This window comes from Mytilus trossulus, chromosome 5, assembly GCF_036588685.1.
Source record: "Mytilus trossulus isolate FHL-02 chromosome 5, PNRI_Mtr1.1.1.hap1, whole genome shotgun sequence".
NCBI classification, from domain to species: domain Eukaryota; kingdom Metazoa; phylum Mollusca; class Bivalvia; order Mytilida; family Mytilidae; genus Mytilus; species Mytilus trossulus.
The window spans coordinates 9504999-9529630 of NC_086377.1; the positions used below are offsets into that span (position 1 = coordinate 9504999).

Consider the following 24632-nt stretch of genomic DNA (forward strand, 5'->3'; position numbering starts at 1 on the left):
CTTTTACTCAACTAATACAATAATCTTATATTCTATTGAATAACAATAACGTAACTCACGAAAGGGTCGGGTGCGGATGGTATATAATGATATCCTGATTATCTTTTAATGAAATGTATTGCTATTCAAAAGACAATCTTTCTGCATTTTTCATCCGATTCAAGTAAAAATGTTCAAAAAATAACTTTTCCGCGATAGAAATATCATAACAAATAGAAAATAACCATACCCCTCCCCCTTTTCCATAAGCTACGTGGTACAATTAATTACTTACAATGTGTCTTGTATTTGTCATACACCGTTATCGGATGGTAACAATACATTTATGTCTTACTTCATGCAGTTACAATTATATTGTTATTGTGTATGGATAATAATTTTGAAAAGGTTTATATCTAAATTATTTAGTGAGTTTTATTTCACTTTCTAAATGAGCCGCAGGGTGTATTAAAACCTGAACGCATTAGAAAGGAATATCCCACCTTTGTGTTGTCAGTAAAATAGGATACTTAATTTTACAAATCTTTATAAAATTAAAAATTTTTGACGGTATATAAGTCAGATAATTCAATACAATTGTTAAATTATGATAATCAAGTCAAGATTGCAGGTCAATAACTAATGTCATTAACATAACTGTACACTATCTTAAATTTTCAAATGATATTCAGGTTATAATTCAAGTTTAATATTTCACAATTTATCATCTAAATACACATTATACATAGATAACCGTAATTGATTCAAATATAGAACACGTTATCATTGGTTATATACCTTACCTGTGCATTACACATTGAAGACGATCAGCGCCAAAATGGCACAGGCAGCCTCTAAAACATGTGAGATATGTATAAGTGCTCCAGGATCCCAATACTGTTTGGAGTGTGAACAAAACTTTTGTGAAAATTGTAAAACTTTTCATAGTAGGCAGAAGATATCAAAAACTCACCAGTTCCAGTCTTCCTCTGATGTAATCCCGGAGGGTAAATCGAAATGTAAGGACCACAATGAGGACTTCAGTTTTGTATGCAAAACATGTGACGTAGTAGTGTGCAGTAGTTGTGTGACTGGCAGTCACACAGGGCATGCTTTTTCCAAGCTTCTGGACAGCATTAAACAGGTAAAGGAGAAGAACACAACATACCTACGTATAAGAGTACAACAGTCAACACAAAACATGAAGCAGATAGAAAAAGGTATAAAGGAATTTGATGTCAAGGTGGAAGGAGTAGTCAAAGCTATTACAAAAGAAGGTACACAACTCAAGGCTATGGTTGATAAATGTGTTGCAGAGATGATTTCGTCGGTCAATGATCAATCTAGGAGAGAAAAGGACAAATTGACAAAGATCATGGCAGATACTAGAATGGATTTGAAGGCAGGAAGCAATTTATACATGCAGATTGATGAACTCGACAAGATCAGAAACGATGGTAATTTGTTACAGTCTTTACAGAAGCTTACAGATGACATTGCAAAGCTGACGATAAAGCCAATGCCCGAGTTTCCGAACATAAGGTATACTGCGAAGTCCGCAACAGATAACGACGTTAAACATCTGTTTGGTAACTACATACTCAGGTAATTCTACTAAAAATGACTGATAATTTTGTGGGCGTAATACATAGTATAATATAACCATAGTATCTTAATGAGACACGTTTTTTTGCGAAATAAAAATTATGTTGTATTCTGAAATATAAACTTATGTCTTGAAATAATTATAATATGACAGACGAAGGAGCGATAATTCATGAAATACAAATATGCGTTCATTACACATCTATTGTTTAATATTATGGATTCAACATGTGCTCCAGTAGATAAATGCAGGATCTATGGCATTTTACATTTGAAGTTGTATTGATACATGTACGTTTACCTATATCGACAATACGTAAACATATGTAGAAATGCAAAAATAAAATTGAGAATAGAAATGGGGAATGTGTCAAAAAGACAACAACCCGACCAAATAAAAAAACAACAGCAGAAGGTCACCAACAGGTCTTCAATGTAGCGAATACTTGCTTCCAAACTAGTACAGATATAACTGTTTTTCATGTTATTTAAATATGTTATTATAATTGCATGTATTTTATGTAATATTATAAAAGAAATAAAGACAAAAGAAGTATACCGCTTTACAATAGTAATATATCGATTAAACTGAGAAAAAAATCCGAACAAAACTGAGGGAAACACACATTAACTACAAGTGGAAAGCAACATAACAACATTAACGCTATATTGCTACAAAAACAAACGCCAAAATACAAAGAAAATTACTATTTGTTCACAACTGTCATACTCCTGACACTTGACAGAACATTTCATGAAAAAAAAATATAAAAAAATTCTGTTTATCTTTTATCAGTGAAATGCGTACACAACAAATCATGAACAAAGAAAGAGAATTGCCTTCATCCAAGAGGTAGGGAAATATTTGTGCATATTAAACAGTTTTAAAGTTACATATTTGGCAATATAAACTTGTTATCAAATCTGTGAGTGAATTACACATTATTTTCTTGCATACCTCGCCATTTGACGTTTCAACGGTTCTGATTAAGATTTTATTATATATAATGTACCCCAGTTAAGCGTTTAATTTTTTTTTCGATAAATCAATTAGAATGTCTCTCCTCTTTTTTCCACTACGTACGTTAGAACACACTGGCTCGAGCACGATTGCATTTTAGTAAATAAAGCATATGATATGCAAACGCATACTAGTAGCATCAATTATGTTCAATAAAGTTTAGATTTTGTTGCATTTAATTTTCGTAAATATACTGTTCGTTAAAATGTGCCTGCTTCTCAGGTTGAAATATTTAAAACCTCTTTACACTTATAGAATTTCTCTATGGCTTATGTATCTCCTCTTTTTTCCACTACGTACGTTAGAACAAACTGGCTTGAGCACGATTGTAACTTGATGTTGTTGCATTTAATATTCGTTAAATTGTCCCTGCTTGTCTAGTTGAAATATATAGAACCTCTTTAAACTTATACGATATAACCAAAATATAAAAGTCATTCATCACAATTATCTGGACTATTGAGGCACGTATACTCAAAAGACGAAATACTGTTTTACAACAACATAACTGTTTTGTTAAGTGTAGTTTGTCTTTTTGTAAATAGTCTTTGTATGTCATATCCTTTCTCCTATAGAAATGAGCTCTTTTAATGCGGTGACTGAAAGCAGATTTTATTTTAATCTAATCTCCCCACCGAACACACATCTATATAATATATCATTGGAAAGAGGAAATCGCGTACTATAATAATATGCCTGTCGTCAGGACTTGATATGGTCACATTTTTTTTATAAATTGAGGTCAAAGGTCATATGTAAAAATCTGTGAAAATTCGGGAGGGTTTCAATTTTGACATTTTTTCTTTTTTCTAAACTCTATCTAAACACACATGATACTGTTTTGGCTTTAGTAATGTTTGTTATTATACATAAACCTTAATCATTTAGAATTAAAAAAAAAACCAACTAAAACGATGTTTTATAAACAAAACTTCATAAATCAAGTTTTCAACCTATAAAATGTTTAGAGCACCTTAACCTTATGAAAGTTTTCAGTTTCAGGTAAAATATAGGTGTCATGCAGGACAGTACTTAAAAAAAAAAATTAAACTAACATATTGGGTGAGGTATCAAACCAAAGCAATAGCACTCTACAGTCAAATATTACCTCAAATTGAATTTGCGGATACTTCAGGTTTTTTTTATCGACTACTCGTTTTTCACAATTATTACTGCTTCCATAGTAGTATCTGTTGTTGTGTTTTCTACTCTGGTTAATATCTATTACATTATAGGTTTTGTACCTATATCCCCTCTTTTTCCCTTTGCAACGTACCACAAACTTCAAAAGTATTCCATATAAAAAAAACATGTAATATGCTTGCCAATAAAACAACTCTTAAAATAAGACCAAATGAGACATAAATTAACAAATAAAGGTCCTGTACGGGCTTCAACTATGAGTAAAATTCATACGGCATAGTCTGCGATTCAAAGTAATAAAAGAATTGAAAAAAAATGAATTGATTCCTGAAATGAATAAATTAAAACAAAAGAAAAATATAACGGCCTGATTAATATACAAAATAAATAAGAAACAAACAAATATAGTATACAGAAACAAACACCAAACACTGCATAACCGTCGCGTGACTTGTAAAACACATAAAATGTGGCGGGATTTAACTTTTTTAAAGTCGCGCCAACACTCCCCTAACCTCGAGGAAGGGACTGTGGGTACATTTTGTACCAGTGCAACAAGCTTTATACCAAATCCACCGTTATCGCCATCATCTTTATTTTGATCAACCGTCACAAGACATGTTTTAATATTTCTACCAATTTCACTCATGGCCACAGTTCTGCACATGCAAAGTTCTGGTCATAGCAAACACATTATTTTGAGTTTTTCTTTACAAGTACCGATAGGGTACTACCATTATAAGAGCACTGATAAAAAACAATTGACGTACATTTGAGTTGAGTTCGTTTTTACGCCAAAAAATGGCGGTGCGACAACTTTGTAAGCCTTTGAAAAATCGCTCATAAATTACTATATATCAATTTTCAGGATATTTGTCTTTAAATTCATAAAATTAAGCAAATTAACTTTGATGTAGTAAATGCAAATACTAAACTTTTATCATTTAGATAAAAGTTTTGAGATTCTCAAATCTGGAATCCCAATTTTGTCCCCGTGAAAAAGATTTGCTCTTGTTATATGGAACGCGGGTTTTTCAATGACGTCATCATAACATCATAAAAAATGCATAAAAGACTGAAGGAACCATTCTGTTTAATAATTGAAAAAACGTTTTGACGAAAATGATAGTTTAGTGGTTACAATAAATGAATTATGTTACGCGGGACAGCCTTAAAATCGTCGTTTTTTTAAAGGTGAAGCTTGTCGCATGCAGCAAAAAACATTGTTTCGGTGATTATTTTTTTCGTTTTTATTTTGAAATTCTTTAGTTTTAAAAATACGTACAATAGCAATGGATATGATATCACAAAATTATATAATTGGACTTGCATCTTGCCAACTACACCGAATTTCCAATAAGGTACGAACATCCCGCGAAACGTCATAGTATACATTTACGCAATTTTTATAGTGCCATTTCCAGAGAAAAGTCTTGGCTGAATGCAGTTTCATCGAGTAACCATAAAATAAATTGCAATGAATACGAAGGCATTGACCGAATTGAAGATGGAAAAGACAATTCATCCGAAGTTGGGTATTCTTCTGTAAAGTTTCGAAGTCTTTTCGAAGTAAACTTGCAGCGGAATGAATTATATGTCCGTTATTTATGTCTATTACAGTTGTCATTGAGATTTTGAGGTCAGTTTTCAATTGACTAGCAGTTGATATGGCATCTCAAATAGTTATTTTGCTATTAAATATTATGTTATAGTTGCCTTGAACTTGTTGAAGATGTTTGACAACTGAATTTCTATAGAAATCAATGAGTTTAGACAGCATTTTACAAGTAGAATATTTAAATTAAGAATCAGCCGGAAGAAAAGATCTATATTTATCAAGTAACGGTGTCATGAGGAATGACCATTGATTCGTCCTCCATAGCCAAACTAAAATTAGTAAAAGCAGTATCGAGATCCGAAATATCTGCTTCTACGGGTTTCGATTTGTTTTTGTTTTTTTCGTTTATAGCAAATATTTTTGTAATACAACCGTTATGACAGAGTGCTTGAAGTTTAAAAGATGGACGGGAAACTGTTCTCAACTTTAACCTTATCTAACACGAATAAAACATTCTTGATACGCTCATCTGATTTAAACTTCAGTTGTTTTTGATCTTACTAAAATGTTTTGTTGCAGCAAAATATACAAGCGCTCCAGTTGAACGACTGCTTTATAGAACGCGTACAAATACCCGAAACTGAGGGACAACAGTCCGATAATTTTATGTCGAAATTAAATGACAGATAGAAGCTTCCTCACTCTAAAAGGGGGAACAAATATATTTACTTGTGTAACTTTTCTAACATGAACAACTATAAACTTCCTGCACAGAGTTCTTTAAATTAACAGCTTCCGCATGCAACATCTTGATGTTCACCTCATCCAATCTTTTATTCAAGTGCAGATTCAAAATCGACTTCCCTATACTAGTAAAATAATTTTTGGCATATTAAGCACTGCATAAAATTTAACGACTTTTGCCTTTTCTTTAGACTTATAATGGAGCAAGTTGGAACGAACTTAACATATCACGGAATATTTCCTGAAACTATCCGTTAATTATTTTGATTTTACAATAAGTCTTTTTTGATGTTTTAGAAGAAATTATAGAATACAAACATATACAAACAAAGTATGTGGCATATATCAGTGCACTTTAATTGAAACCATGCGTATATAAAGCAAAGAAGGTAGTTATTTCATATTTCAGTTGAGATCAAATTATTGACTAATACACAATATGTGACGGAAGGCAAGTGATTGAGTTCAATGTTGAAATTGAAGTTTTTTACTCCATTCTTTTTTCATTGATTTCGTAAGGTTTCTTTGATATTTTGGTTCCGAAATTGTTATCACTTACTAGTTTTATGAAATATTATATGCTTAAAATATTATGGGTTAATGTTTATTACTACTATGAAGAAGAAACTAAAGTTTGGGTCTGAATTTGCAATTAAAATTACCTCGATTTTAAATAGTCAAAACTTCGCAAATTTCATAGATTAGAAGAAAATAAAATACTGAATAGAATACTTTGACATATAAAAATAGCTCCAGTAAAAACCATTTCAATTAAATGTAAGCAAACATACACATTTTTTTTATTTTGAAAAAGGGGGGTTGAAACTCTCAAATATACTACTAGTCATTAAAACGACTTTTTAGAAAAATGTGACCGTACGAAATTTTGACGACAGGGCAAAAATAAAAAAAGACATATTTGTCTTTAAGTTAAGACAATTTTTAGCCGTGTTTTATTTGGGAGATTAAACTCGCGATCTAAACGACTTTTTACACTTCTGTCACCGCACTATTTGTGATATTGTCACCTCTTTTTACCATAAAAATTATTATTGATTCACAAAGTTATTCGCAATCGACTGTCAATAAACAGTTCAACTACGCCAGCATTCACATTCACATTGAAGGGGTAAAAAATTTCAGCAGTCACATTTACCCTATTCACAATCGACTGCTGATACAGAAATTAACGAATTCAGTAGTCACTTTCACAATCGAATTTTGTTGACGGGGTGAATGATTCTATCAGTTACATTTCCGAAATGCATATGAAATTAGTACAAGAGGTTTCGATAGTATGGTATAATTGAGAACTATCAGTCATTACAAAATGATTTGAGTAATTGTATATATTTCTTCAACAAGTTGAAACGAGATTACACATATGCTGTTTTATGAATGGTTAAATTAAAATAGTTCGTCATTTCATTCAGTTTGTAAGTGTCTGTAGGAAAGACGGGGAAATAGAGGGAAAAACGTATGCAATCAGAAATAATTCTATAAGGATTGGAAAGATAAAATATATATGACCTCAAATTGAATATATTGTTTTGGTTGATGTCATCTAATTTTGTTTAAAGGAACGACATACACCAATACGACCATTACAGCTAAATAAAAGTCGAAGTTAATTATAAGTTCTTGTCAAACATTACGTATACTACGTAACGACAACAAATGGTGAACTGTGATACTCTTTGTGGGTAAACAGCTTCTGTTCTACGTAACGACAACACATGGTGAACTGTGATACTCTTTGTGGGTTAACAGCTTCTGTTCTACGTAACGACAACACATGGTGAACTGTGATACTCTTTGTGGGTAAACAGCTTCTGTTCTACACTGAACCATAGAAAACATCTCTGAAGTAAAGCAATATATCTTTCTAGTAAAACAAATGTATCTCTGTCCAGGTGTAAGTTGATTTATTTTTATATAGATTATCATTTCAATTCATTCGAGATTCATTAATTTGGTTTATGACTCTTGTATATATTTCAAATGCTTTTATGATATTTTTGCACTGTTTATGTGTGTATCAGTTAGTAATAGCTTGTTGGATTTTAATATTATCTTAGAATAGAGTAAATTTTAAGTCAATCAATTGTGTTGCTCATTATAGTGATTACAAACAGGATGTGATACCAAAGGTGCAAGGAAAATACCTGTACAGATGTACCAAGTGTGGGTAAGTTCATTTTAATTGTTTCTATGGACATAACACAAAGTTGTACATCTATATCATTTAGCGTATCAAATGTATGATTTCAAAGTGTCAATGAAGTGCAAAATACATGGGGCTTTTATCTCGAAAAATGCAACTGGTGTCATGTGTATTTGGCTTGCGCCACACAGATGTTTGGACTGTTTAAGAAATCAATAAGAAACATCGATGAACAAACCAATAAGAGTGATATAGAGCAGCATCATATCTGTTAACTTGTAAATAATTTACACAAATGTAATGAGCAACATAGGTTCGCCTGCGTCAGCAGTGATGAAAATAGATGTATACTAATAATACTAGACGCCATATTTTGGTACTCATATTTAATCACTCATAGGGCGCATTTGGTGGTTTGATACTAAATCATTCACGGGTATTATGCATGATTTGCATGATTTGCATAATATGGAGAATATAAAAAAGAAGATGTGGTATGATTGCCAAAGAGACAACTATCCACAAAAGACCAAAATGAAATTCATTTATTAATCAGTTAATATGTGGTCTACAGCTTGCATGCATGTCAGTAACTGTCTTTGTTGATATACGCATCACTGGCATTTTGCATAGGTTTTTTTAGTTACCTTTTCTGACATCAGACTCTTTTAAATTGAGTTAAGCGCGCGAGGTTTGTTTAGACTTAAAACTCGATTCAACACACCAATGGCTATAAAAATGTTCTGTTTCAAGTCAGGAATATTGAAATTGTATTCAAATAGTTGGGTTCTATGTATGTTGCATTGCCCTTTGTTTTTATTGCAGTTCAGTGTTTCTTTTGTTTCATTGTGACTTCTTATAATTGGTGTGGGACTCTCAGTTTTAGGTTTGTTACCGGGATTTGTTTTCTCTCAAAATATTTATGACGTTGAACTGCGGAAAACTACTGATGTCGTTATTGGCACTGTCTGGATAACTGTGTGTTTGTTGTGTCGACATTGAACAGATGTTTGCACCTGTCCAAATTCAGGAACCTCTTAGCCTTTGTTAGTCTTTTTCAAATTTAATTTCAGTGAATGTATGTGTTTTGCAGTTTGGTTTGACATCAATGGAACTAAGTTAGTACAAACGTTTTGTTAAGAGGCCAGTTAACGCCAGCGCAGGATTACCTCGTTGTCTTTAAGACCCATAGGTTGCCTTACATGTTCTCTCCTTTTTGTCGGGTTGTTGTCTTTTTGACACATTTATATTTCGATTTTCCATTTTACTTTGTAGTTAATCTTAGAGTGAGACATATATGGTGTGATGACAATTGTCGAAAGGTCAAGCAATACAATACTCATTTGTACAATATTGCAGTTTTGTTTGGATGAAATATTTAGAGAAAAAATGAACAGCTTAACCAAAATCCTCAACCATAAACGACTAAGAATATTTTTACATTGAAATTTATTACAAACTACTCGACATTTTCCTTTTTCGTTGGGTATGTTTCACATAAATTATTTAAAAACGCTGAAACGGCATAATGTAGATGACGTAAAGCTCTAAACGCAGCACAAATTTGTGAATTTAGACGATTTACGTTGGCATTAAATTTCAGACCCTTTTATTTGCTGACTCAATTATCACTTTTGAATCATTAATTGTCAGATGTAGAAAGGTTGATGCCGCCAAAGTTATCTTATAATAATGTAATATTCATCCATAACGATTTTAAATGATTAGCTCACAATACCATTCAACAATAGGTGGTAAAATAAAGTAAACTTTCCTAAATTTATAGAAACTATTAGTATTGCTTCGGAAATGTTTTCTGGATAAACAGCAACTTATATATCAGTAATTTTATTTAGAATGTGTAATTGATACCAATGATCTGTTTCATCTTTCAGAAGGGAAGATAGAACTGATAAGTAAGTATGATCTACGACGTCTATTGTAAAAGACAAATATTAAAAATTCACAATTCGTCAAATTGTTCCAAAAATAAGCTTACAATAGATTGTGACTTGAGCAACACGACGACGGCTAGGTCTAAGTGTTCTTTGTTTTTTTTATCAAACGTGTTGTTTTGCTTTTTTTTAATTTTTCTTTGCTATGGTGTATGTTGTTGTTGGTTTTTATGATTTTCGATTGCCCATTGTAGTAGGTTTAAAACATATTCCGAGAAAATAAACATTTAACGTCTATTATACTGTAATCGAAAACAAGTCCCATTTTAAGCCATTGTGTCTTTTATTTTGCTCACCCGTGCATATTGTTGTCAATTTATTCGAATCATATGATACTGTAATACGATTAATAGGTTCAGCTAGTTATAAAACAAAGTGTAATTCATCATTTTCTTCATTAGTGAATGCATGTACCAAAAAACGGGGCGAAAGATACCAGAATGACAGTCAAACTTATATATCCATAATAAACTGGGAACCACATGTCTTAGAAATATAAAAAGAAACAGGAACAACAACAAAAAAACATCATTGTTTATACTATAGAGATACAAAGAAACACATATCAAACAAAAAAAAGCATGTTGATGTACTAACGTTGTGAGATTAATTGCACATATATAAATACAAGGTTTTACAAGTTAAAAATTCATGAAAAAAAGATTAATGAATAATGTTGTCACGTTGATAAAGACACTCTGCGACGTTTACTATGTGTCCACTTTAATTTAACTGTGGTTAAAAGTTTTTTCCATCTAGTTACCATATCGGATAGGTAAATCAAATGTTGTCTCGTAAAAGTTTTTTCTATCTAGTTACCATATCGGATAGGTAAATCAAATGTTGCTCGGACAAAACACTAAGTAAAAATATAGAAGTGTCATGTCGAATTTTTGTTCATTTGTCACATTCCTATTTATACAGCACGTAAACATTGCAGGGTTTGCACCGCACACTCACCATGTTACTGCATTACTTGTTCAATTACATTTAGTCTATTTATCAATTTTTTATAATTATTTATTTGATATTTTCAGGTTGTAAGTGTCAAGTAGAAAACAGATAAGTATAGCGTAATATTATATTTGTTGGTTTGTTTGTTTGTTTGTGTTGGAATATACAGATATTTATATAAATTAGTTAGGTAGCTTTACAATTTGAAATAATCTCAATCACTATGAGGAAACATGAGAAAACAAATTAAACTCATAGTAATGACTTTACTATTCAATTATCTGACAGAACACTCGATATTCTCAAAATGTTGTACTTTTATTGCATTACTTTTTCAATTTAATCCAATGCCGATTTGTTTTTTGGCAAAATGATTTGCTGTATGATGAATACTTTTACTAATTTTTGTTCAATCTGTAAGTGTTAGTAACAAACAGAAAAGTATAGTTGTATACACTGTAGTTCATTATATAAAGATAGTAAACCAAAGTTTATACAAAAGAGGCGGAAGATACCAAAGAAACATTCAAACTCATAACGTCATTGTACCTAGAACGACAAAAATACTAGGAAATGAATACAAAATACAACAATCAAGATTGCGTTGTTTTCTGTATGTATCTGCATGACATAGAGTGAAACAATACAAATGCCATTAACGTGATGTATGTGAGACTCGCGGGTCTACAGAAAAACGAAAGATACCAAAGAGACATTAAAATGCATAGGTCGAATACAAACTGACACCGCCATGGCTTAATCTTATTCCCACAAAAAGACAAACAACAGTCGTCAAACAAAAACATGGTGTGATTTGATGCACTGATTTATAAATTTACCGTCATTGGAAATGTTGAAAGCAGAAATGTGCAAACCTATGACGTATAATTACCAAAACTGTTGAAGTATATGTCCTTGGAAAACAAACATCACTATGATTATATCGACCTGTCGTCATTTTGTTTTGGTTTCTTAACAAATTATAAATGTTTAAAGCGCCAAATCACACAACTGTTACTTTTAAATAACTGGCATCATTATATTTTATTGACTATACTTTAAAAAAATATGACAAAAACAAACCGTCATCTAAAAATTTTCTCCTATCACATTACAATTTATTCAATTAATTATATTGAAGATAACTTAATTTAGTGTTATATGGTATGCTGTATTATATGGTTATTTATTTGATTATTTCAGTTGGTAAGTTTCAAGTAGCAAACAGATGAGTATAACGTGCACTTCAAAATGAATTAATATGTTTATAACGGTATTAGTAGAGTTGCAAAGTTAAACAAAGAACATACAATTTTAAGAGAGAAATATTCTCAATACCGCTGTTCGAAAGTCGTATATCGAATGAGAGAAAACAAGTAGGTGTCACGTAGAAACCAGATAAGTATAGCGTATAATGGTATATGTAGGTCATTATATACAGATATATGTACCAATTAGTTAAGTAATAGTGAACATTAGATAAACCATCAAAATGATGTATGGTAGACGTGAGCATAGCTCTAAAATTTGAAATCATCAACATAACTATTAGGCAAGATGAGAAAACAAAATCTAACTCATAGTAATGACTTTACTTTTGAATTATCTGACAGAACACTCAATAGTCTCGAAATGATGTACTTTTATTGCATTACGTTTTTTAATTAAATCCAATAGCGATTTTTGCTTTTGCCTGAATGATTTGCTGTTCACTATACTGATTATTTTGACTGATTTTTGTTCAGCGTGTAAGTGTCAAGTAACAAACAGAAATGTATAATTATATATACTATAGTACATTATATAAAGAGAGTAATACAAATATGTTAAGTAAAACAATGAGCATGCGTATAATATGATGTATGATAGCCGTTACGTTATGTCTACAAAAGAGGCGGGAGACACCAAGAGACATTCAAGCGCATAACGTTATAATTTAGTACCCAGAACGACAAAAAGACAACCAAATGAATACAAAATACAACAATCAGGATTGCGTTGTTTACTATATGTATCTTCATCTTCATTACATAACGTGTGATTAATTCAGTAATAAAAGTAAAACAATACACATGTCATTAACGTGATGTATGTGAGACTCGCGAGTCGTCTTCAAATGAGGCGAACGATACCAAAAAGACATTCCAATGCATTGGTTGAATATAAACTGACACCATGGCTTAATCCTAGTCCTACAAAAACACCAACAACAGTCGTCAAACAAATTGTGTGATTTCATGCACTGATTAATACATTTACCGTCATTAAAGCAGAAATGTGTAAACCTGTATAGTTACCAAAACTGTTGTCAGTTTGTTTTAGATTTATGAGTTTGACTGTCCCTTTGGTATCTTTCGTCTCTCCATTGAAGTATATGTCCTTGGAAAACACACATCAATATGATTATATCGACCTGACGTCCATTTTGTTTAGGTTTCTTAACAAATTATAAATGTACAAAGCGCCAAATCACACAACTTTTACATTGCAATAACTGGCATCATTATATCTTATTGACTATACTTTTCAAAAATATGACAAAAACAAACTGTCATCTACAATTTTCTCCTTTCACATTACTATTTATTCCTATAATTATATTGGAGACAACTTAATTTTTTTCTAAATGGTATGCTGTTTTTAATGGTTATTTATTTGATTGTTTCAGGCGGTAAGTGTCAAGTAGCATACAGATAAGTAATTTACACTTATATAATATGCACTTTAAAATGTGATAACATGTATATAAAGGTGTTAGAAGAGTTGCAAAGTTAAACAATAAACATACCATTGTAAGAGAGAAATTTTCTCAGTACCGCTGTTCGAAAATCGTATATCGAATGAGAGAAAACAAGTAGGTGTCACGTAGAAAACAGATAAGTATAGTGTATAATGGTATATGTAGGTCATTATATAAAGCTATATGTACAAATTAGTTAAGTAATAGTGAACATTGTATAAACCATTAAAATGATGTATGGTAGACGTGAGCATAGCTCTAAAATTTGAAATCATCAACATAACTATTAGGCAAGATGAGAAAACAAAATCTAATTCATAGTAATGACTTTACTATTGAATTATCTGACAGAACACTCGATAGTCTCAAAGTGATGTACTTTTATTGCATTACTTTTTTAATTAAATTCAATGACGATTTTTGTTTTTGGCTGAATGATTTGCTGTTTACTATAATAATTGATTTGACTGATTTGTGTTCAGCGTGTGTAAGTGTCAAGTAACAAACAGAAAAGTATAATTATATATACTATAGTTCATTATATAAAGAGAGTAATGCAAGTGTGTAAAGTTAAACAATAAGCATGCCTATAATATGATATATGATAGCCGTGCGGTGTGTCTACAAAAGAGGCAACCGATACCAAGATACATTCAAACTCCTAACGTTATTGTACCAAGAACGACAAAAATACAATCAAATGATTACAAAATACAACAATCAGTATTGTGTTGTTTTCTATATATCTACATTACATAAAGTGTTATACGTGTAGTGAGGTTAAGCAATAAACATACAGTACCATAATTATAATATATGTGAGACTCGTTCTGTCTAATAAAATGGCGAAAGAGAGATTCAACAGCATTGGTCGGATATAAACTTGCACCGCTATGGCTAAATCCTAGTGAGACATACAGATAAACAACAGTTTACAGAACAAAACGTAATATGATGTCATTTCCTGTCTTCTAGATTTACCTTCATTGAAAATACAAAATCAAAAATGGATAAAACTTATGACATATAATAACCAAAACTGTTGAAGTTATTTGGCATCATTATTTAATTTAAATTGAATATATGATTGTCCTTTTAAATAACCGATTCTTGATAAGTCTTCACCAGATAGTGACGTTCAAATACATGGTATCCTGCTCAGCCCTGTCATAGAATTAATTGTCTCCTTCGTATTAGTCAATCAGGAGTATAATAGAAGAAACTGTCATTTAACAAAATGTTTTTTTTATATTTTTATTACGTATTCAACTAATTCCATTAAAGTTGGTTAGTTCATTGCAGAATTGTATGCTCTAATTTATAATTATTATTATTTGTTTACAGCTCGTAAGTTTTAAGTAGAAAACAGATAAGTATAGCGTACATTTACATAGACAATTTATAATGTAAGGCTTTTGATGCAATGTTGGTGGTAACATAGTTAAGTAAAACAATAATCCCACAACTTACATGACGTATCTCAGATGCACGCTCCATCTTTAAAGAGGAGGAAGATAATAGAGAGACATTCAAAATCATTAGTAAAATGTAAACTAAACAAATACCATGGCAAAATAATAAAGAGACAAACAACAGTAAAAAAACAACCCAAAAGACAAGGTAATTTTAGAGACGATGAAAGCCAATACAGTTTTAAATAAAAATAGAGAACATACTCAAAACTGGTTGAACTATCACTAGGACAACTTTTTTTTGAGGATGTTAGTTAAGAGTCTAGGGTTAACGTTTGTTACATATCCGATAATTTGTCAAACCTTCATAGGATAGTCTTAAAAACTTTGGCAGAAGATATTTATGATTCAGAAATAAGGTTTTTAAAATATATGTTCATTTGCAGTCTTTTTCTTATAGATGGTTTTGAATTAATTTAGTTTTACTTGCAATATTTTTAAACCTGCATTGATTTTTATGAAACTTGGGCTTTATTAATACTGTATAATATCGTTTTGTATACAATGTGAAATATCTGATAAATCCATAAATAAACTCATCATAGATAGTTATTAAAACTTTGCTTATCAGATAGTCTTTGTTGTTAGTGTTTTATCGTAAATAATCCAATTCTAAGGTTTTTTTTCTCGCCAATTAATATATTACAGAGTGACGTAATTGATAAAAGTAAGAACTCGTTTGTATTGGTTTTTTCTAACATGATTGTTATATAATTAACAACTGGATACCATAGAATAAAAAAAACATACAGAAGTATTTTGTTATCATGATTGTTATAATTTCATAATATATAATCAATGAGCTTTCAATATCCATTTACAATTATTATGGGAGAGAATATTCATTTTTATCATTTAATTTGCTTTTTATTTGTATATTTTTACTTTTTTGTGATAGCTCTCACATTTAGGAAACTACAGTATCTTCTAAATATGATTAACATTTCCAGACAAAATGCTGAACTTAATATGCACAAGTAAAACGTTGTATCTGATGTTTTTAGATGAGTATTTTCCCTTTCGTTGTTCTCTCAAACTATTCATTCGATCTTAATTGAAATTATATTTCTTTTTTTCAGGGACCTGTAAGTACCAACCATATAAGTATGTTGTGATAAGTTTAAACAAAATGAAAAATAAAACAGCATGTGATATTGAAAATTGTATCTGATATTTTTTAGTAAATGGGAAAATATATTAAAAAAAAGTTCGTCCCTCTTTTATCCTTTAGTTTATGGTATAAGTGTATAGTGTACGTACACACATTCATGGTACTGTTTTGTTCTAAAATGATACAACCCATTTTAAGGAGCCACGTTATCTATTATATGAGAATTGATATGGCATTTTGATGTAGCAACAATTTTTTTACATTATTTAAAACGTTATGTTATACAGTAAATCTTGCATCTTGTGTTTCATTTAGGCACTTCATATAGTATGTTATTTTAATTCACAATTGTCGATTCGTACTTATTTATCTTTGATTAAAACTACCTTACGTCAACTTGTTTTAGGATGAAAACACCAAAGTGTCTTTCGAAAGTCTTGGTGTATAAAAACAAAAATCACATAAATTATGCAATTCATAATAGAAGTTGTTTGATGTAATGTTGTTATTAAAATAGCTAGGCAATACAATACACATACCATTTAAATAATGTCACACAGACGTGCATAACGACTACAAAAGAGTCGGAAGATTTAGGGTATCGTTAAAAATGGTAAAACCAGAAATGTTTTAAGCCAATGACATATGATAACCGGAACAGTTGAAATATTAGACCATAAAAAGCATAAGTGAAACAAGTTTACTCAACCTCAGTTCAACTTAACTTTTGTGTGGTGCAACCTTAGTTCTCAAATGATTTCTAACTTTAAAAAGCGACACGTTTAATGCATACACATACTGTTTATCACATTCCAATGTTTGCCATGCTTGATTTATATACTAATTCAATAATCTGGCTTCAAAATATTCTACTATCACAACTACCTATGGTATTCTTATATTGTCGTTGTTATCTCTCACTGCTAAATTGTATGCTGTTTTCTGTGGTTATAGTTCTATAAGTTGTCCCTCAAGTTAGTGTCAAGTTAGGCAAACACATAGATATGGACATTAGTAATTTATAATATAAGGTTTTGTTAAAATGGTAGTAGTAGACTATTAGATTAATAAAAAATCATATCAACTTAATGTTGTATCTCAGACAGGTTCGTCTACAAGGAGACAATACCATGACAAACAGCAGTATACACAAAAACAAAATCAATATTTTGAGTCATGTTTTAACACAAAGCGGAATAAATGAGAAATTTTCAATTCTTGAGTTTGACTATCTGGTACCTTTCAGCCCTCTTTCATGGATTATACTGCATGAGAAACACTGAAAGCAGAGATGGTGAAATAAAAAAGTATAAAAACAAATTTATTTGGAGAGCTGTTTTGACATATCAACATACTTAAAAATGGTTAAATCAACTCAAGGTCAACTTTATTCGTTTTTGAATTATAATTCAATATTATGCTGTATTTAGTGATTATTTTTTTAATTTTTCAGCTGGTAAGTGTCAAGTAGCAAACAGATAAGTATTGAAAACAATTATATATGCAAGTTATAATATAACGATAGTTATACAATGGCGTTAGCAGAGTAGTAAAGTTAAACAATAAACATACTAGTACCATTTTATGAAGAAAATTAGTTTAGAAGTGTTTTAAATAAAATTGAGAATGGACATTTGTTAGTAGATAACCATTGTCTGTGGGTTTTTTTTTAAACCCTTTTATAAAGATTGAAAGTAATATCACAGCATTTGTGTTCTTAAATAACAGCTCTCAGCTTTTCAAATATGAGAATAAATTGATTAGATTACTTCCGTTTTGAATTTTACTCGAAGTTCAGTATTTATGTGAGTTTACTGTTTGTTAAGTGATTAGACATGATAAGATATTCAAGACTGAGTTTTTAAAGCTTGAGCCATGTGCTTGTTTATGTGTACAGCCAGTGTGTTGTAAACATATGTTGAAAAGAATGTCAGCAATTCTGTATGTTTTGAATTTCCATAATTATTCTGTCTATCAAAAAAAGCAAAACACTTTAAAAATTCAAAACGCCTGAAGCGCTTATGTTGATAAAAGTACCGTGCACTTGACGAAGCGGAACAAGTCAGACATAATTAGTTCAGATTTTTTGCTACAGTACTATGATTGCTATGATTACCATAAGCATCATATAAAGAAAACACATACAGAGTTGATGCTATTATGATTTGTTTTGTCTCAAATGAAGGCAACAATAGTATACTGCTGTTCGAAATTAATAAATCGACAGAGACAGAAAAATACAAATCTGGGTTATAAACTAAAGCTGAGTGAAACGTATCAAATATAAGAGAACTACGTTACAACAGAAACTCAACACCAAATGTAACACACACAGAAACGAACTATACAGTAACAATGGCCATTTTCCCGACTTTGTAAAAGGCATTCTATGAAATAATGGTGGGTTAAACCTGTTTTTGTGGCATGTCAAACCTCCCGTTTTAATGGTAATGTTAATAATAACATTAAAATGACAACATTACACGACAGGGCTACAATAGATAAATCGAAGAAAAATAGGACAGAGAAACAAACGAATAATAGCCATCAAAGGGTACCAAGTGAAAAATAAATGTATACGTCAGACGTGCGTTACGTCCTCACAAAACTATGCTCAGATGTAAAAAGTTTGAAAGCCAAAACAAGTACAGAGTACAAGAGCGATAAACGTTTTGAACAGTCATTTACTTTTTTGGGGGGAGATAGTCATGTTAACAACTTAGTTTGTCATTTTGTTTTATATTTAAGCATCGTTTAACTAGCGACAATATTCACACAGTTTCATCTAAGCAACAAACAAGCAATTTAAAGCAATATTTAAAAATTAGCAAATTGATAATTGATGTTTTGAGAAGATGTTTTATGTGTATCTGGATTTTGTAAAGTTTTTCCTTAGATTTCAAACTTTTTTTTATATTTTTCAGTTCTCGGTAAGTGTTATGTAACAGATAAGTATATAGTGATAAGTTTACCAAACAAAAAGAATGAATAGACATCATATAGCTAATTGTGTGTGTGGTGTTTTAAAGAATGGGAAAATATAAGCCAGTTCCAAAAAAAAGCATTCTTATATAAAGGTTATAAGAAGCCAGGCGATATTTTGAATTCTGTTTTTTTTAAGAATAATATCAGATAGTGATGATTACACATATTCCATAATTTTCTCCAATACTTATGTATTGTGACTTATATTAGAACGTTCATATCTTAAGCTTTAAATCCAATGAATATCTTATGTTTCATCATTAAATAACTATACATTTATTTTAACTGTTGAACCAATTAACGCAAAGTTCAATAAGGATGTCCGAGCGACATGTTTTATATAATTAAGTGTTTTTTTTCTCATTGTAGATGTTCATGTGGCGGGTAAGTACTGCAGATAAAACATACAATCCATATTGCTCTTCGATGACTTTAAGTTCATAGTATGAATTCGTCATACAACGACGTAGAGATTAAAGTATTTATTTAGTTTATCAATTAAATTAAATATGACATGCGTATTATTGTTTTATTCTTCCATTTAGCATATGATAGACATTACTTAATGTTATTATGAGTATGTGCCTATCACAAGTGAACAGCCTGTAATTCACATATTTGTTTTTTCGTTTTGAACAAAAATTAGGCCGTTAGTCTCTTGTTTTACATTTGTCATTTCGGGGCTCGTTGTTAAAGAAGGTTATGTGACTTATAATTTTTTTGTCATTCGGTTTCTCTTGGAGAATTGTCTCGTTTAAAAATCAAACCACATATTCTATGTTATTTTTGCTGCAGAAAAATCTTTTCACTTGCGTTTCATAGAGACACGATAGAAGACGGATGACATACTTTATGTTTACAAATATATTCTTTAGAAGGACACTTGTCTTATTGTTTAGTTAGTTTAAATGACTGTCCTGACATAACTTGTTTCCATTTAAAACGATTGGTAAGTTAGTGTACTTGATATCTATTCACCGAACAAAGAACATTTCAACGTATAAGGTATAAATATAAGCTAAAGAAATCAATATTATACAGAACTAACATATGCTGTTAAAAAAATGTAAAAGGTGTCTTGAATACAACTTGATCAATAGAGTACGATGTTCAACAAATCGGAAGCTTTGACTTCTATGACTTTTGTACAATAAAAACCAAATGTCAACATCAAAACCTACTATTTATCTAGTCAAATCATTACAAAATGCAAAAGCATGCAACGGGACCAACACGACCAACAGTCTCGCCTGATTTAGTTAGTATATAAACCAATTAGTCATTAAATAGCTTCAACCAACCACGTCCGGACTAAAAGACTCACAATGATTTAGCAAAACATACACACACTGTTTAGTTTCATGAAGAATTAATCAATTGCAATCAAATCACATAGAGTACAATCTGTACAAATAACAACAAATTTATACTAGTACGATTATTTTGTAATGATATAATGTATTTATAGTGCATACATTATAATGATAATATTTGTCCATGGTATTCATGTTTTCAGAACTGTGAGGTATATCCAGGAAAAGTAAAGAGACAGTCTGTAACAAGCATTTGCCAGACAAAGAAACAGAAGTAGAAATGTATTTCCTTCTCAACTAACAGGACAAAAAAACCTAATGTTTTTATTTTGTATGTACATATTTTTTTATTGATATAATTTATGATTATAGCTACGAATAAAATAATCTTTGCAAAACGTTCACTAAAATGTTGTTTCTGTCAGGAGTAGTTTTATCATTATCCAAGTCATGTATAGAGTTTAAAGCCTAACAAATGTTTTAAATACACTATCAAAACTCCAGATTATAAGCTTGTAGGGCTTCTGACTTCAACATCAGTCTTGTTTGTTCACTAGGAGGGATCATACAAAGGTTCAAATAACAAATATATGTCAGGGAAACATGTAGTGAACATATAAATTTATCATGTTGTTCATGATATAAATATTCAATGATACGTTGTTTTTAGTAACTGGCGAATAAAACACGGTATTGTGGCTTAATCTGGCAACATAAGCGTGGTTTGATTTGACAAAACGATAACATAACGGTCAACGTTATCAACAGGGCGTCAGTTAAGCTTTTAAGATAGGAGCTCATCATTTCCATTTAAAAAAAATTCTGCTCAAACCTTCATTTCAAGCAGCAGCATATTATAAACTGAGTCATGACAAAAGAAAAAACCCAACTCCGGGAAAATCGTATATAAACAAAGATTTCAATTATTGATTGGATATTTTATTGAAATTGCTGACTAATGAACATTTCAGGAATTGCTGCATACAAATACTATTATTCAGAGTTTGTTCTTTGTCTGGTTGGCGAATTATATCCTTGGATTTGTTTTTATTTCTGAATGTGAACTGTGTTCCGCGTACCCAGACACTGCTGTATTTAAGTACATGTAACCAGACTTAACAAATCGACCAGATCGGTAATCGAACACTAATCGATCATATTTGATCAGTAATCGATTGATGACTTAAAGTCATCGATCAGTAATCGATCAAACTCTCTCGGGAGTTTGATCGATTAGTGATCGATAAGATAAGTGATCGATTTAAGACCGATGACTGATGGATAAGGGATTAGTTAATGACAGATTAGTGATTGTTTTATTATTGAGAAACTATAACTTTTCCAGAAATAAGCCACCCCCTTATGGAAGACATCAGTTGTGAAATAAAAATTCCATGGAAATATTTTCACCATAATGCATTGCCAAAATTGTCTGGAATTCCAGGATTCTACTCAGTAATTCATGTCTATACAATTTGCAGTCGTAACCAAGAGAAGCGTATCTAAAAGATAGGTCCTAACATATTACTGATTAAAAACTACATTTTTGTAGGTTTACCCTTGTATATTAGTCCTAATAACTATGACGTCTTGAAAGGCTATTGTATTGTTTTCTTTTACGCCTTTCATTAATGGGAGGCGTCAAAGCAAAATTTAAAATAGCCTTCAAAGATGTCATAATTATTTGGACTACCGTTTATATAATTATATATGGCTTACAACATTATTTCCATGCGAATTTGGATCTAGCACGTACCCAACCCTTCCCATATCATAATTTTACTTTAAAAAGATGTATATCTGTCATAAAAGCAAATAAGTGTGTGTTTTTTTTTTATGAAAATAAGATAAACCTAAAGTATACATGAATTTAACAGGTGGAAGATAAAATGCCATTTCTTCTAAACACATCAAAAAAAATTTCAGGATACATTTTTAGTAATTTAATTTTTCATTATTATATATTGTTAATGTTAATAAGTTGAAAATGTCAAAATGATAGGATCAAAAGCACAAACAGCAAATTAATAGCTGGTAAGATTGCATTGGAAAATTGATTTAGAGATAATTGATTTGACCACACTATTTGAAACATTAACTAACATCAAAAGATTCTGACATCTAATTAGTTTCAGACACTTGTGAAAAAAACAGGCAATTTGAAAACTTCACCGCCATCTAAATTTCAAGATTTTATCATGAAATATGTAATAGAGCTTTATATAGTGACCATGGTGCCCAACTCATCTCTACCACTCAATTTATTGCACTGTGCAACTACAATTCATAGGTGGATATAACGGCCTTATTTATTTAAAAACAAATATGTATAAACACATAACAAACGACAATCACTGAATTACAGTCACATACGCAATTCTTTTTAAAAATATCTTTAATTTCTTATTCATATTCATTTTACTTATATTAAGTAATATATGCTTTCATGTGAAAATTGCCTTGTATTAAGACTATTTTGAAATTTTAGAAAAAAGGGGGGATCTTCTGAATGTAAATTCAAAAGTCAATAGACAGTTTTCCACTGACTCAGATAACAATCTATTGATCCTAAATTTCATCATAAGGTTAAGGATATATCAAATTGCACGATTTATTTGTGTTGATTAATCCTTATATATGAAAAATACAGATTTTAATATATATTAACTTGGTTGAAATTTTCATCTTCTTAATCACATCACAAGTGTCTGAAGCTGATATTATATGTCAAAATGTATGTTGATGTGTTAACTAAGGTCATTAACTTAAAAGGCATCAAATATATATCAAACCATAGAAGTAAAATTGAGAATGGAAATGGGGAATGTGTCAAAGAGACAACAACCCTACCAAATAAAAAAACAACAGCAGAAGGTCACCAACAGGTTTTCAATGTAGCGAGAAATTCCCGCACCGGAGGCGTTTTCAGCTGGCCCCTAAACAAATATATACTAGTTGAGTGATAATGAATGCCATAATAATTTCCAAATTGTACACAAGAAACTATAATTAAAATAATACAAGACTAACAAAGGCCAGAGGCTCCTGACTTGGGACAGGCGCAAAAATGCGGCGGGGTTAAACATGTGTGTGAGATCTCAATCCTCCTCTATACCTCTAACCAATGTAGAAAAGTAAACGCATAACAATACGTACATTAAAATTCAGTTCAAGAGAAGTCCGAGTCTGATGTCAGAAGATGTAACCAAAGAAAATAAACAAAATGACAATAATACATAAATAACAACAGACTACTAGCAGTTAACTGAAATGCCAGCTCCAGACTTCAATTAAACTGAAAGATTATGATTTCATCATATGAACACCAGGCACAATCCTTCCCGTTAGGGGTTTAGTATCAAGTATATTTATATATACTACTATATTCAAGTCAAATGTTGTTTTTAAAATCTATTTTTCACTCTTTTGGTCTTATGGAAAATATAGTTAGTGCTGTATTTAGACCCCTCTACAACCAAATGTATTACATGCACACATAAAAAAAAATATCAATAATTATGACATCTTGGATGGCTATTTAAAGTTTTGCTTTGACGCCTTACGTCAATGAAAGGTCTAAAAAAAATACAACAGCCTTTCAAGACCTCATAGTTAACTTATTGTACTAATATACACAGGTAAACCTACAAAAATATAGTTTTTAATCAGGAATATGTTAGGACTAAGCTTTTATATACGCTTCTCTTTGTTACGACTGCGTTTTGTATAAACATGTATTAGTGAGTAAATCCTGGATTTTATTTTGCATATTTAGATAGTATCATAAATTCAAAACTAGAAAAATAAAAACTGATGTCTTTCTAACCTTTACACTAAAATTACCAGACATGTTTTTATATTCTAGAATCCCAGAACATTTTGGCAATG

General features: G+C 30.8%; 1 protein-coding gene across 1 annotated transcript; it reads left to right on the plus strand.

Moving 5' to 3' along the window:
* The first annotated feature begins 817 nt into the window (after positions 1–817).
* Positions 818–21022, plus strand: LOC134717571 (tripartite motif-containing protein 46-like). Its single transcript, XM_063580063.1, has 13 exons — positions 818–1584; positions 2381–2437; positions 8173–8238; positions 9308–9311; positions 11207–11209; positions 12327–12329; positions 13792–13794; positions 15208–15210; positions 16415–16420; positions 17900–17902; positions 19371–19376; positions 19801–19815; positions 20948–21022. The coding sequence occupies exons 1-13, from the start codon at positions 818–820 to the stop codon at positions 21020–21022; spliced, it is 1011 nt and encodes a 336-aa protein (XP_063436133.1).
* Positions 21023–24632: the final 3610 nt, after the last annotated feature.

Bases quoted from the DNA above. Each gene is read 5' to 3' on its own strand.
- LOC134717571 (XM_063580063.1), top strand. From the start codon at position 818: ATGGCACAGGCAGCCTCTAAAACATGTGAGATATGTATAAGTGCTCCA. The intron at 1,585-2,380 runs GTAATTCTACTA...ATCTTTTATCAG, and splicing joins TTTGGTAACTACATACTCAG to TGAAATGCGTACACAACAAA. The intron at 2,438-8,172 runs GTAGGGAAATAT...TGCTCATTATAG, and splicing joins GAATTGCCTTCATCCAAGAG to TGATTACAAACAGGATGTGA.